Raw genomic sequence first — 15,354 nt, 5'->3', positions numbered from 1 at the left:
TTTTTAACAAAAACAAAGAATTCTGGTCAAACTTGGGTCAAACCTAATTTGAAAATTCAAACAAGGAACCATATTGTTTTTGGTGAAATGGGTTGAGAACACTTAGGTCTACCAAGGATAGGAATTTGGGGATCAGAAACCAAAAGAATCTATGAGTTCCTTTGCCAAAACCTTGGGGTCAAAACTGATTACAGAAAATAGTAAAGAGAGGAAATTCAAGATCATGAACAGGGTTATTATGACACACCAGAACCACTAACTACCAAAACTGTCAAAACTAAAACTAAAAAAAATCTCCCAAAACTTAAAAAATTGACTACCTTGGACGCAGGTTGGCGTCGCGGTGGTGGAGGAGGACCGCGGGGAGGGGTGGTACCGTGGCCTCTCTCCAGCGCCGGGGGGGGGGGGGGGGGGGAGTTGGCACCACCATGGTGGAGGAAGGCCGCGAGGAGGGCAGAGCGCCGCAGCCTGGCTCCGACGGTGGGGCATGGGGGGGGGGGGCGTCGCGGCCTGCTGCAGGGAGGTGGTCGAGGCCGCGGGGTGGCACCAGTGGTGGGAGAAGGAGAGGGTCGCGCCGCGGTGGGGAGAAAGAGTGGGGGGTGGGGGGCTAACGGTTGTTATTCAGAAGGGCTTTGCCGTGTGCCAGCAGATGGCAAAGACCCTAAAGGCACACGCCAAAATACAAGCGGACGACATAAGTTGACGTAGCCATACACACGGTCCAGTGGGGTCTGGCTGGACACTTTGCCGTCTATCTTTAGACTTTTTGTCGTCTGCTGGCAGATGGTAAAATCAGTCCATTGTTTGCCGTTTGTTTTGTGGAAGATAACGGCAAAAACCTTCTTTGCTATCAGCAAGCACACAACAAAGAATGGGCTGATGGCAAAGAATCTGATTCCAGTAGTGGTCGCCCAACCAAGACAATGGCTGATCTTAGAGAGATCATGACCAAATTATGTGAGGGCTGGAAACATAACCATTCAATGTCAACAATGCAATGTGAATGGCGGAACGCTAACGGTACATAGAAGCATCAACACAATTGCCTACATCTAACCGAACTAAAACCAACCATATGAGGTCTTGTTTGCGCAAGACAAACAAACCTGCTACTAGCTATGACCGCCACCACAGGAATGAGAATCTAGAGAAAGCAAACGAGACATGGAGCAACGAATAGTTGATTAATTTGGATCAGCGGGAGTAACAGACTAACTATTTTCCTTTTGGCATGGCAAATGCTTGACTTGCAACTGAAAAATGATGCAAACTCCATTCATATACACCGCAATTGTACCAAATATGTCACTCCATTCATATCACCTGATCCAGGGCTCTAGATACAACGAAAATCGAGGCAAGTTCCCGACGCATTCAATTATCATATACTTCTCAGATTTCGGCCTCACACATTCTAAATACCTGGGCAATTAACTAGAACTGCAGTGACAAGGACTTGATGAAACTATCAAACGGTGATATGTATCTTCAAATTAAGGGGACACCAACTAATTCATCTTCTTCATCATCATTGTGTTGTAGCTAGCAAACAGTGACGAGCAAGACAGGGCAATAGAAACATCGTCTTGCTTTTCGCTCACCGAAACACGAGGGACACTGAACATGACACGTACGAGAGGTTGCCCTAGTCGTGGGCCTTCATCTAAAGCCAGTTGCAAGGTGTAAATTGCAAAGATACGTGATCAATTACATCTAGCTTTTGCTATGGGCATCATCATACATGTCTACTGGGCCATGTGGAACACAAGAAATCAATTTATCTTGAACAACATCCCATCCAGCTTATATGCTTGCAAGACAAGACTCAAGACTGTTGAACTCAAACTCTTCATTCACGGGGCAAATAGAAAGGCTTTTCAGGCCGTCATACCTCGGTTTATATAGACACCAAAGAACGTATGGTTTACAGATAAGTCAGTTGAATCTAGGGGCAGCCATGGACTACCTCAGTGACGGCCCAAAATACCGACATCACATGTTCATGTCTGCACCAACACCACAATAGGGCATTATTGAAAACAATAATGCATCTAGGAATGATACACTGCACCGAGTGGTAACTTACGGCCTAAGCAACACATAAATCAAGGGAGCAATGATTTGATTTCAGTTTTGATTTAAATAAAACCCTACAGCACTAGCTCCATATTAAAAAAAGTCGACATGATTAATAGATATTGTCTTTCACATGAAATCGAGCTAATATGAGATTTTCCGTAATTCTAGTGAGTGAAGCCATTGTTAATGCCATGTTTAAGAAAATGGACTTCCACATATCCTAGCAAAACATACAATCACTATTCCATTTTAGAGAAACAAGTATAAGCTGAAGTTGGTGCTTACTGGAAGATTGAAGATGGTTCCTCCAATGATCGGCCGCATGAAGATTGCATTGATCAAATGGTTGCTACGTTGGTGATAGTGTGTTTGCATTTTTTTTTCAATTCATCATTATTTCTTTCCTTGGACAATTTATGTGTTTGGTTTGTTTGTCACTTGGATTATTTGTTATACTAAAATCAATGGTTTGGAGTACTACTGTTGAATAGTTTGAATTGATGCCAAATTGGACCACTAGAGTAGATAGAAGAAACAACACATAAAATTATGGATGATGCCCTTTTGACGGCTGTATTTGCACGTCGCATCGGCAGCCTCTAATAAGATATTAAGCGCTCTGTACATCAAGCGACTTCAAGCCACTGTCGTTGGTATTTTGTTCTCATTAATTATTATAAAGTGAGTCTCTTGTCTCGTTGAAGCTGGGCATATATAGTGAGAATAACGTAGATGCCACATACGAAAAAAAAATTGATATGACAAATAATTAATAAGAAGATAAAGGCAAATAAAGTAACACAATATGTCACCATCACATAAGCTTCTCAATGCAAAAGACTACAAAATTACAAAGGAGACATATATATATGTTAGACACGAAGATAATAATAAGATAGACTAGTACAGCATTGCGGGGATACACATGGTTAGATTTTAGCTAGGGCAGCTTATCACGGGATTTGTGAATGGCCCTCTCTCATGCATGCATGCATGCATGCATCTGCGAGTGCACGGTACACAACAATAACGTCTTGAATGAATTTGGGCCGTTTAAGTCACAATGATCTGTGACCAACTTACTGTGCGCTGAGGCAGAAACTGTCACTTGTAACCTCACGGGCCATCCGGACACATGCGCTGCGTGTTTTCTGGACGACCGTCCAGTAGTGCTCTGCTACGTACGTGGTGCGGAGCCAAGGCTATGTCGTGGTTCACCATGAACCACTGCACCATGTCTCCCTTATGTACTCGTCTGTGCATGAACCACTGCGACAGGGCGTCATTATTTAACTGGCAAGTGCACATGTACATCTTTTTAACACAGAAGGGCTCTACTAACAACGGCAGAATAGCTCAAGTGCACGCCAGACCGAGAAGACTTCATGTGGTTGTATTTGGTGCTCGCTCGTGTGAAAAGGAATTCAAGGCTTTGATCTTGCATTGTGGTGCGACACGTTCGGCGCCATGTCTCTCATCACCTCATCACATTGTGTATGATTCAACTTACTCGATCATCATAGCTAGAGACCCTACTCTCTGTCTTAGTGTCTTCCTCACATGATTGTAAGGTAAGAGGATTTATAGGCTTCTGTGTGAAATAAGTTGATGATATTTTAAGAGGGCATATTGTTCAAAAGAGTTTCATGTTTGTGTGAAACGAGCTCATGGCTTTGTTCTTGCATTGCGGTGCCAGCTTGTTCCGTAAAGTTGGCGTACCATGGTTCCCGTTACATCATCCCATCATGTATGATTCAATCTACTCGATCGTTGTAGGGATCCTACTCTCTTTCCTAGCTAGTATCTCTCTCGCATTATTGCAAGGGAAGAGGATTACAGGCTTCTTTGTGAAATATGTTGAGGATACTTTAAGTGGGCATATAGTTCAAAAGAGTCTAATGTTTGTGCAAAACGATCCCGTGCCTATGTTCTTGCATTGCGGTGCCAGATCATTGCGCATTGCTGGCGCACCATCATAGGGATCCTACTCTATGTGTTAGTATCTATCTCGCATTAATGCAAGGGAACAGGATTTATTCGCTTCATTGCGAAATATGTTGATGATATTTTATGTGGGCATATTGTTCAAAAGAGTTTCCTCTTTGCGTGAAAAAGGCTCAGGGCTTTGTTCTTGCATTGGGGCTCCACTCGCTCGGAAAAGCTGGTGCGCCATGGCATCATCACATCATCTCATCGTGTACGATTGGACCGACTGGATCATCATAGGGACCCTACTCTCATGCTCATGTTGTGCAGCTAATGATGGAGGTCCATGAGACCCTCTTGTTGTACGTGCCGACGCCTTTTGTGGCTCGGGAATCTTTGAAAGGCGTAAAACTAGGTGGCATCGACATTCGGCTTATAATGCCTGCTGTCATGGAGCCGTCAAGTGCGGTAAGGATGGCCACGTGCCAGATGATTTGCCGAGCCTTGGTTGTAAGGCAAGTGGTTTTTTTTTCTTGCGGAATATATGTGCCGAGTTTTTTGTATAAGCCGAGATTCCTTTTAGCGATAATCGACTTTACTCTGGTCACTGCCGACGGCCCTGCAATTGCCATTTGTTTTTCGACAGGTACTCGGCTTACATTGGGCTAAGTCGAGTGTCTGAGATTATGCCAAACACTAGGCAGCTGAGAATAAGCCATTCATTTTCTGATATCTACCCCATACCACACACATTTCATTCAGCTTGTTATGATGATCCATTCTACACAAAGGACTCGCCACCTCTATATAAATCCAATCCCTATGGCGTGCGTACCACATGGTACTATGTGGTACTTTGCTCGGTTCTGAATTTTGCTAGCTAGCTACATCCATCGTCTTGGCCATGGAAGGAGAGGGACGAGGGAACGGGCGGGCGATCGGCATCGATCTCGGCACCACCTACTCGTGCGTCGGAGTATGGCAGCATGGTCGTGTGGAGATCGTGGCCAACGACCAGGGCAACCGCACCACGCCGTCCTGTGTCACCTTCACCGACTCAGAGAGGCTCATCGGTGAGGGAGCCACCAATCTGGGCGAAAAAAATGCGTCCAACACCGTAGTCTACGGTAAGTAAAGGTAGCTAGGTCTGTTCATTTGATGCTAGGTTCATGCTACCAGGCAGCCAGCTTGCATATTCTCGTACTTCTTCCAGCATGCGTGCTGCTTACTAATCACTTTAGCAGATATATTCATCTTTTTCTTTTGAAAAACGAGGAACCGAGCCTTGGGTCTCTGCATTAATCGATGCATGCAGCCATATTACTGAATAAGTTCAAAAACGAAGTCTTAGATCCACAATATGTTCATGATCTGAGCATAAAAATAAGTGCAAAGATAAAATAAAAACTGCCACAACCGGCAAAACCAAAAATAGGTTACGATGCCTATACACCTAGCATATTATTAGCTCGTCATCCAAGTCGATTGAAGATAGCCCCTGCGACCATCTCCCACGAGTTACATCCAATAACCATAAGCTTATTGGAGTCCGTATGAGTGAGTAACGACCACGTACGGATCCAAGACGTACGGATTCAAGACCTATGTACTATAGTTACATCTACTCCATTGAGCCACATCCCAAATAGTAAATTAATGCTCATTGGTGAATTAACGTTAAAGGCTATATGAACAGTTTGCCATAATAGTTTTGCAACTGGATAATCGAGAAAGAGATGTCTTATTGTTTTATTTTGATCACAATATATATAGCAGCAAGTAGGTCTGCCTATCCATCTTCGTTTTATCAAGCAGATATATTCATAGATACGTATGGCATTTTTGCTACTACGTACTATGACAAGATTAACCCGACCGCTGCTCCATGCATGTATATGTACGTAGGTGTCAAGCGGCTCATGGGACGGAATTTCTCCGACGCAACCGTGCAAAGCGATGCCAAGCATTGGTCGTTTGAGATGTTGAGGGGTGTTGATGACAAGCCCAAGATCAGGGTGATTTTCCGTGGCGACAAGAAGGAGTTCTCGCCGGAGGAGATCTCCTCCATGGTGCTCGTCAAGATGAAGGAGACGGCTGAGGCCTACCTTGGAATGACCATCACGAACGCCGTCGTCACCGTCCCAGCCTACTTCAATGGCCCCCAGCGCCAGGCCACCAAGGATGCCGGCGTCATCGCCGGACTCCATGTCATGCGAATCATCAATGAACCTACAGCGGCAGCCATGGCTTACAACATGTATATGAGGTGGAGCGACACCCGGGAGAGGGTTGTGCTCATCTATGACTGGGGCGGTGGAACGCTCGATGTCTCGCTCGTTGTCATCAAGAAAGGTTTGCTGGAGATCAAGGCTACCTCCGGCGACACTCACCTAGGAGGCGAGGATTTGACCAACAGTATGGTCGACCATTTCGTCGAGGAGTTTAGGAGGAGGAACCGGAAGGACATGAGCGGCGACAAGAGGGCACTCTGGCGTCTTAGGAACAAGTGCGAGAATGCCAAGAGAATGCTGTCCTCCCAGACCCAGACCGTGGTGGAGGTCGATGCCCTTTTCGAGCGCATCGACTTCTACTCCAGCATCAGCCGCGCCCGGTTCGAGCAGCTCAGCCGGGACCTCTTCCATAAATGCATGAAGCATGTTGAGAGGTGCTTGAGGGATGCCGAGATGGACAGGACCAAAGTGGACGACGTTGTGCTCGTCGGGGGCTCAACACGTATCCCCCGTGTGCAGCAGCTCCTCAGTGACTTCTTCGGTGGGAAGACGCCCTGCAGGAACATCAATGGTGATGAGGCCGTTGCATACGGAGCCACCGTCCAGGCCGCCATCCTCATGGGAGACAAGAAACATGATAATATACTCCAACATCTCGTCGACGTCGTGCCTCTATCTCAGGGCATAGAGGTCGAGGGAGGAATCATGGATGTGCTTATTCCGAGGAACACCACCATCCCTAAAATGGTGGAGAGGGGCTACGTCACATCTCACGACAACCAGTCCAGCGTACGCATCAGCGTGTACGAGGGTGAGAGGACAATGGTAAAGGACAACAGCCTGCGCGCCAAGTTCACGCTTTCTGGCATCACATTGGCTCCTAAGGGAGTCACTAAAATGCTGGTGCGCTTTAAGATTGACCGAGACGGCATCCTGCACGTCTCGGCAGAAGAAAAGCCGTCTGGTCAGAAGAACGAGATCACCATCACCAACGACACGGAGCGTTTTACCATGGCGGAACTTCAGCGAATTGTGCAGGAGGCCGAGGAGTACAAGGCCGAGGATGAGGAGCTCAAGAGAAACGCACAAGCACGAAACGAGATTGAGAGCTACATCAACACCATGCGCAACACTACTATCAAGAAACTCCAGGACGTTGCCGTTGGTGCTACAAACTGGCTCAAAAACAACGAGCTTACGACCCGCGAGATTAATGCCAAGAAGAAGCAGTTGGAGGCCGACTACGCCACCATCATCCGCCAGTCTAGTAGGCCATGAAAAAACCTACCCTAATAGTATTCAACAGATTTGCTGCAATTGTTTTTTGAATAAAATTTGTGTCGACTGTATGTGATATTCTGGCTATGAAACCTCCAATTTTCAATTCCAATTTTATATCCTATGTGTTCTAGCTTAAGTGTTTCTTTAACTCTCCAATCTCTAGTGTTGTCAAGGAAAAACTAGAAGTATATATACGCTCGAATGCAACGTATTACACGAATGATGTTGTGTTCTACTTTCCCGTTCTTAAATATAAGGTTTTTTTAAGATTACATTAGGAAACTACATTTCAAAGAAAATGAATAAATCTATACTCTAAAATATGTCTATATACATCCGTATGTAGTCCTTCTAGTGAAACGTCTAAAAAAACTTATGTCTAAGAATGGAGGGAGTAAATGTCAATAGGTTGTTGCTAACTCCGACTGGCTGTATGTTCGAATCACATGGGATGTGTTTCTTTCTTTACTACTCCCTCCGTCCCGGTGTATAAGTCATTCGCGTAGTTCTAGGTCACCGATTTGAGGAATTAAATATGTGTTATATGTCATAAAAAGTATATCACTAGATTTCTACACGGATGTAGTTTCTAAATATATATTTTTTATCACATATGATACATATTTAGATAGTTAAATTGTCGACCTAGAACTACGCGAATGACTTATAAACCGGGACGGAGGTAGTAGAAAAATGATGCCCATGTTGCATGGGCATTCCCACTCCTAAATAGAGAATTGGTAGTCTCGCCTCACTCTTACCAACATTATATTACTCTCGCGAGCGTCTTACAGACACCCCATTTGACGCATGCATTAACTCAATCAAATCGGCACTTTTCCTAAAACAACGTTCATGCATTAACTCATCAAAATCTAATCTTAAGAAAATTTCAACTAAATCTAAACTTTCCTTGTCTTCCACTAACAATATCTATATCAAATCAATTCTACCAAAATATCAACTACGATCAAAGTTTGCTAGCCCATTGACGCGTGCACATTTTTTTCTATGTTCCGTGTTTTGGTTTCCGTTTTTCTGTTTCACTTTTTCTATGACCAACCAATTATTTTGTTATCGGCATACTATCAGAATCAGCATAAACATGTACGTCATGGTTAGTTGGTAGAGTCACCTCCATTCAGGTTAAACCTCCCCCATCGATTGATTTTCTATCCCACCAATTTGTTTAAACAAGTGTTTAGCCCAATGATATACCTAATCCGGTTTTTATCTGTCAAATTTAATAATGTCGTTATGGAAAGGAATCGACCACGATGATACCTAATCAGTCTTTAAATATCAAATCTATGGAAAGGAATCATGTTTGATAGCACAAGACAATATTTATGGAAACGAATAATGTCACCTCCATTATTAGTTGGTAGCGTCACCTCCATTCCCATCGATTGTTTTTCTATCCCACCAATTTGTTTAAACAAGTGTTTAGCCCAATGATATACTTAATCCGGTTTTTATCTGTTAAATTTAATAATGTCGTTATGGAAAGAAATCAACCACGATGATACCTAATCAATCTTTAAATATCAAATCTACGGAAAGGAATCAATCTTGGATAGCACGAGACAATATTTGTAGAAAGGAATAAATGTTTGATGATAAAACCAAGCTGGTTTTTGGTTTTGGTTTGAATTCCTCCAATCCGGTTAACTACCCACAAACAAAAGAGCCAACCAGCTAGTCAGATTTTGCCAGTTTAATTTTACCTCACCTTCCACCATCCCCTTCACAATGATGATTTCTTCGGTTTTGCTGAAACTCAGCTATGGTCTCAATCACTTTTCACCTCCCATATTTGCTAGATTCATTTCTTTTTTCATTATCTCGGGAGCTGCTGGGTGCCTGGTTCGTCTCGTACGAGCAACAGCCCATGTGTGAGTTTAAGCCGAGCCTTTGCTCTTTTGCCTGAGCTAAAATACGTGGGCTTTCTTATTCTTCTTTTTACCCGACCGAAAAGGGGAGATGAGGATCCAAGGAACGTTGCTTGCTTTTTGCATGTGTTGTCATCTATTCACTATATAGCTTCTAGGGACAAGTTTTTTTTTTTTTTGCAGGTGAAAGGGTAAGATCTTTGTAATAACTTTTTAAAACAATTTTTTCATGATTAATTACTGTTTTTGTTTTTGCTGGCTTCGACCCGCATTGAAAGCGGGGCCATTTGTTGAAGATCTATATTTTTTTTCTTATTCCACTATATATAGTAGAACATTGTTTCACTATTTTCTCTTTTTATCAACTTTAGTATATTTATTTCGTTTTAGATTAATATTCATTTGTTACTTGTGATTTTAAATTGATTTCTTAGGTTTTTCAAGAGGGGGCGCAACTGTATGTTTCTAAGATAGGACGTAATTACATGTTTTTAAATCGGGGTCGTAACTGCATGTTTTTAGGCGGAGTCGCAACTGTATGTTTTCAAGAGGTGTCACAATTGTACATTTCTAAGGTGGGACTCAACTGCATATTTTTAACACGGGGTCGCAATTGCATGTTTTTCAAGAGGCGTCACAAGTGCATGTTTTTAAGGCGGGGTTGCACCTGCATGTTTTTAAGGCAAGGTCGCAACTGCATGTTTCTAAGACGAGATCATAACTGCATGTTTTTAAGGCAAGGTCGCAACTGCATGTTTCTAAGACGGGATCGCAACTGCATGTTTTTAAGGCAAGGTTGCAACTGCATGTTACTAAGAACGGGGTCACGATTGCATGTTTTTAAGGCAGGGTCGCAACTGCATGTTCAAAGACGGGGGTCGCCATTGCACGTTTTTAAGGCAGGGTCGCAACTGCATGTTTTAAGGCAAGGTCGTACCTGCATGTTTTTTAGGCAGGGTCGCAACTGCATGTTTCTAAGGCGGGGTTGCAACTGCATGTTTTTAAGGTGGGTCTCAACTACATGTTTGTAAGGCGGGGTCGCAACTGCATGTTTCTAAGACGGGGTCGCAACTGCATGTTTTTAAGGCAAGGTCGCAACTGCATGTTTCTAAGACGGGGTCGCAACCGCATGTTTTTAAGACGGGGTCTCAACTGCATGTTTTTAAGGCAAGGTCGCAACTCCATGTTTCTAAGATGGGGTCGCAACTGCATGTTTTTAAGGCAAGGTCACAACTGCATGTTACTAAGACGGGGTCGTAACTACATGTTTTTCAGGCAGGGTCGCAACTGCATGTTTCAAAGATGGGGTCACGATTGCATATTTTTAAGGCAGGGTCGCAACTGCATGTTTTTAAGGCAAGGTCACAACTGCATGTTACTAAGACGGGGTCGTAACTACATGTTTTTCAGGCAGGGTAGCAACTGCATGTTTCAAAGACGGGGTCACGATTGCATATTTTTAAGGCAGGGTCGCAACTGCATGTTTTAAGGCAAGGTCGTAACTGCATGTTTTTAATGCAGGATCGCAACTGCATGTTTCTAAGACGGGGTCGTGACTGCATGTTTCCAATAGGGGTTAGTTGCATGTTTCTAAGGTGGGTCTCAACTACATGTTCGTAAGGCGGGGTCGCAACTGCATGTTTTCAAGGGATGTCGCAGTTGCATGTTTTTAAGGTGGGTTGCAATTGCATTTTTCTAAGGCGGGATCGCAGTTGTAAATCATATTTTAGCCGATTACAACTACGATGAACATTTATTTAATTTGTGAATATTGTTTTAAACTTGCAACTTTTTTAACCTTTTGCAATTGTTAATCTCATGAGGATTTTTTTTATTTTTCCTTTAAAAATTCCATCTTTTTAATCATGATATTTTATGACCAAATTCAAGGATATTTATTTCTAAAATTATGATTTAAAAAGGGCACAATTTGAACATGTCATTTTGAAATTTTGAACTTTGAATTTCATGATTTCAATTTCAACATGAATTACTTGGCACACTCCAAATACTCTGCATACACATCCACATGACCCAACTCCAATGTTTTCTCACAGGAAACATCCTATTGTTTTTTGCATCAGAGTGTCAACCAACAGAAGGAAGCTCGACCTAGTAAAAAAAACCTACGACGAGGCCCATAATTAGACAACGCCCACGAGGCCCATAATTAGACAACGCCCACGACACAAGACACAACAGATAAAAATCGAAGGAAACGAGCGGTTGCTGACTAACTAAAAATTCCTATTTAAATTAAAAATACGCCAGGTGACGTCAGCCGACTGAGACCATAACTGTGTCTCAGCCGGCTGAGTTGCAGGCAATCCCTTATTTCTTCCTCATATGTTTGGCTGCTATTTGTAAATTAAACGCTAATGTGGCATGAAGCTGAGTAGATTAATAAAATTAGTGTGAATAAGTTGAAGAGATATCATGCCATGGCAATGGCATACATCACATTTGATGAAATTTGTTGTAAATAAAGGGGTCCCTAACAATAAGATGGGAAGGAGGTTCCCAGCCTTGTGCCTTGCCGCTGAACTACCACGGCGTCGTCGACCACTGGCTCATTCAAAACATGACTTAATGAATTTTGTGATAACAGTGAGGGTTGGAGTTGGTCTGTTCCCCACGGTTATCTAAGTGGGATAAATTCCTACTTTAGAAAATGTGGAACATTGCATTCATAAGTGATGGTTTTGCAGGAAATTGCATGAGTGAATAATTCGTATTTATTTTTTATCGAGGCGTACAATATTTCGGTTAGGATAGAAGGGTAAATGCAATCCACCCCTGGGCAGACACTATATTTCTTGCCTTCCACTATACAATAATGCACAATGTTGTAACGTACCTTTTAACAGTAAAGATGCCTAGATAGGTTATAGAAAAATGAAATAAAAAAAGAAAACAAAAAACATATAAAAAACGAAAAAATGCATACATGTGTCAAATGGGCCAACCAACTTTGATTATAGTTGATCTCCGAATAGACGGATGGGGATGAACGAGGGAGTCATTAGTTAGCGAGCGCTCCTTTGGGAGATTCGCAGCGAGCACTCCCACGAGCCGCCACTTGATGCGTTCTCAGCCGTCGTCACATGTCGTGCTCGGAGCGCTTCCTCCGGATTTTATTTTTCCGCAGACGTTTTCGCCTTTTTAGATTATTATTATTTTTGATTTTTTTTGGTATTTCAGTTTTTCACTAGTCTTACTTAATTCTTTGACGGAAAAAAATCGCAAAAAAGTGTGTTTTCTGTTTTTTTTTGCGAGAGGCACGGTTCCGCTTTCGTAAGAGGAACAGTTTTGCCTTCGCGAGTGCCTCTCAGAAACGAAAAAACGCGTTTTTTTTTTGCGAGAGATACGGTTTTGCTTCCGTGAAAGGCACGGTTTTGCTTCCGCGAGAGGCATAGTTTGCCTTTGCTATCATTTTTTTCTTTTGTTTTTTAATTGAAAAAGGCGATAATTTGGGAATACCCATATCGAAGCCGTATCTTACGTATCGGGGTATCAAGGAAGTATTGAACGACGGTACACGGATTTCTAAAGTATCTGTGCTTTGTAGTTATATACCCGATGTATAGTACTCCCTCCGTTTCAAAATATAAGACTTTTTAAAGATTTCACTAGGAAACTGCATACGGAGCAAAATGAGTGAATGTCACTCTAAAATATGTCTATATACATCCGTATGTAGTTTATAGTGCAATTTTTAAAAGGTCTTATATTTAGGAACGGAGGGAGTACATCATTTAGTGTTTAGGTTGAGCTATTACTTGCTTGCTAATATCAGCTGATGTTTATCTATCATTATATTTCCAATAAACTAGCAACAAATTTCACTCGTAGATTGATGTTTTGAACACGTAGATCGATTTGGATACCCGGGCCGGGCGGGAGGCGGGTCAATAACTTGACTCGGCACGTAGGTTCTGCTTGCCCCTTGTTTAATTATGAGGCTCCTTTCTTCTTCCCAAGCTAGCTAGCTTGTGAGCCGTTGTTCATGTTAATTAATGATTCACTTGGGTCAAATCCAGTGAGCTACCAACGATTCACACTCACTCATCTGTGCGCGGGCCGCACAAAGGAAAGGAAGGAAGGAAGAAAACCTAGCTAGAGCACAAAACGTGTAGTACATATCTTGATCTATATATATATACTTGTGCATGTACAAAACAAAACGTATAAGCAAGCAGCAAGCTAGAAAGAGCTTTATTTGGCAAGCCAACATCGACAATGGCGCTCCTACGGCGGAATCTGCCCGCTACATTTCCTACTTTTGGTCGCGCGCGGTGGCAGCAAGCTTGCTTGGAAGCCGCTGCCTGCCGCGGGGAAGACGTACGGGGCAAGTGACCGTACGTCTTCTGGGGCCGGCACAAGGACAAGGACGAGGGCTCCTTGAGGGAAGCGTGCGACTCCGGCACGTACGCCACCGTACGTCATCATCTCCTTCCTCGACGTACGTCTACGCCACGACCTCTCCACCATGGGCGCCGACGTCAAGCACTGCCAGCGCAAGGGCGTCCCTCTCCGTGGGGGGTTTCGGGCGCGGCTACTCGCTCCCGTCCAAGCAGGCGGCGCTCGACCACCTCTGGAACTCCGTCCAGGCAGGGAGCTGGCCAAGCACAACGTCTGGGCCGGCCCGGGGAAGCTGCTGCACCTGCAGGGAGCTGGCCAAGGACAACTACAGTAGCTCCATCAACTACTATGCTTGACTTACACTGTCTCAATGGTCTATGCAACCAACACAACCGTCCATGTGTAACTGAATAAAGTATAACTAGCTAGTTAGTGCCCAAGAATAAAGTGTTAGGCTGCTTGTGAAACTGAAACATAACATACAAGTTGTGTAAGAATAAAGTGAGACTTATGAAAATTTTCATTGTGTAAGTCTTATCTAAACATTTGTGGTTGTTGCTTCATCATCACTTCTCATCATTCAGAATATCCAAGATGTTTCTATCTCCAAGTTACAACTTATTTTCAAGGCTGCTTTTTGTCTCTCGACAATGGAGTTCTTTTTCCTGATAAGAATAACAACATTTTTTGCTACTGTGCCAGTTACGTTTAGCAAGGTTATCTTTGGGAGAAAATTGAATTTTTGCCACTTTCAATACCCGGCTTCTCAAAATTGTCACTTTCAACGTTGGCTTTGCAAAATTGCCACTCTATTTGTTGGCTTGTTGATTACCATACCACTTTTCTCCTTTTAGTGATTTTCTTTTTCTTTTTACATTTGTAAGCACAAGAAAAGACCAAACTGTCCCTGACTGTATATACTCACATCTTATCTGTATGGCTTATCTGTATGAACAGGGACGAACAAGCTGCAGAGTGCAGACCGACCATGTCGTTGCCCGCCCGACGGACCGCCGTGGTCGCTCGCCCCGCCCGACCACCATCGTTGCCGCTCGCCCCGCCCGACCACCGCCGTCGCTACCTCCGCTCGACCGCCGTAACTGTACCAAAATATGGCATTCCCTTCATATCATTTGATCCAGGATTCTACATATACATACTTCTCTAGATGCAATGAAAATCAAGACAAGTTCCCGACGCATTCAGTTATCATATACTTCGCAGATTTCGGCTTCACGCATTCTAACAACTTCAGTGACGAGGACTTGATGAAACTATCAAACGGTGAAACAGGTGAGACAGAAAGAACACAAGTGCCCACATCAGGATGCAGAAGCCGGGGGCTGTCCTCCTTTTCCAAAAAAAAAGGTACAGCACATTAGTTGAGGTGCTGAACTTAACATGCCACTCCCATCATAGCAAAAGCATAAGTGGTCAACTACACATAGTGGAAAATTAAACAGAGAGAAAGAGAGGAGAGCACAGATAAATAAAAACTAGGACCAACGGCATGAGACATGAGTACGCTCACAACACTAGTACCACCGACACAAACATTCTACAATCAACAAAAGAAGATTTTT

General features: G+C 43.4%; 1 protein-coding gene across 1 annotated transcript; it reads left to right on the top strand.

Moving 5' to 3' along the window:
• Window positions 1-4,759: 4,759 nt before the first annotated feature.
• On the top strand, window positions 4,760-7,633 carry LOC123403255 (heat shock cognate 70 kDa protein-like). Its single transcript, XM_045097198.1, has 2 exons — window positions 4,760-5,132; window positions 5,911-7,633. The coding sequence occupies exons 1-2, from the start codon at window positions 4,910-4,912 to the stop codon at window positions 7,512-7,514; spliced, it is 1,827 nt and encodes a 608-aa protein (XP_044953133.1). The 5' UTR covers window positions 4,760-4,909; the 3' UTR covers window positions 7,515-7,633.
• The last annotated feature ends 7,721 nt before the right edge of the window (window positions 7,634-15,354 follow it).

This window comes from Hordeum vulgare, chromosome 6H, assembly GCF_904849725.1.
Source record: "Hordeum vulgare subsp. vulgare chromosome 6H, MorexV3_pseudomolecules_assembly, whole genome shotgun sequence".
NCBI lineage: Eukaryota > Viridiplantae > Streptophyta > Magnoliopsida > Poales > Poaceae > Hordeum > Hordeum vulgare.
Note: the sequence above shows the minus strand (reverse complement) of the source record. Positions and strands in the feature narration are given on the sequence as shown.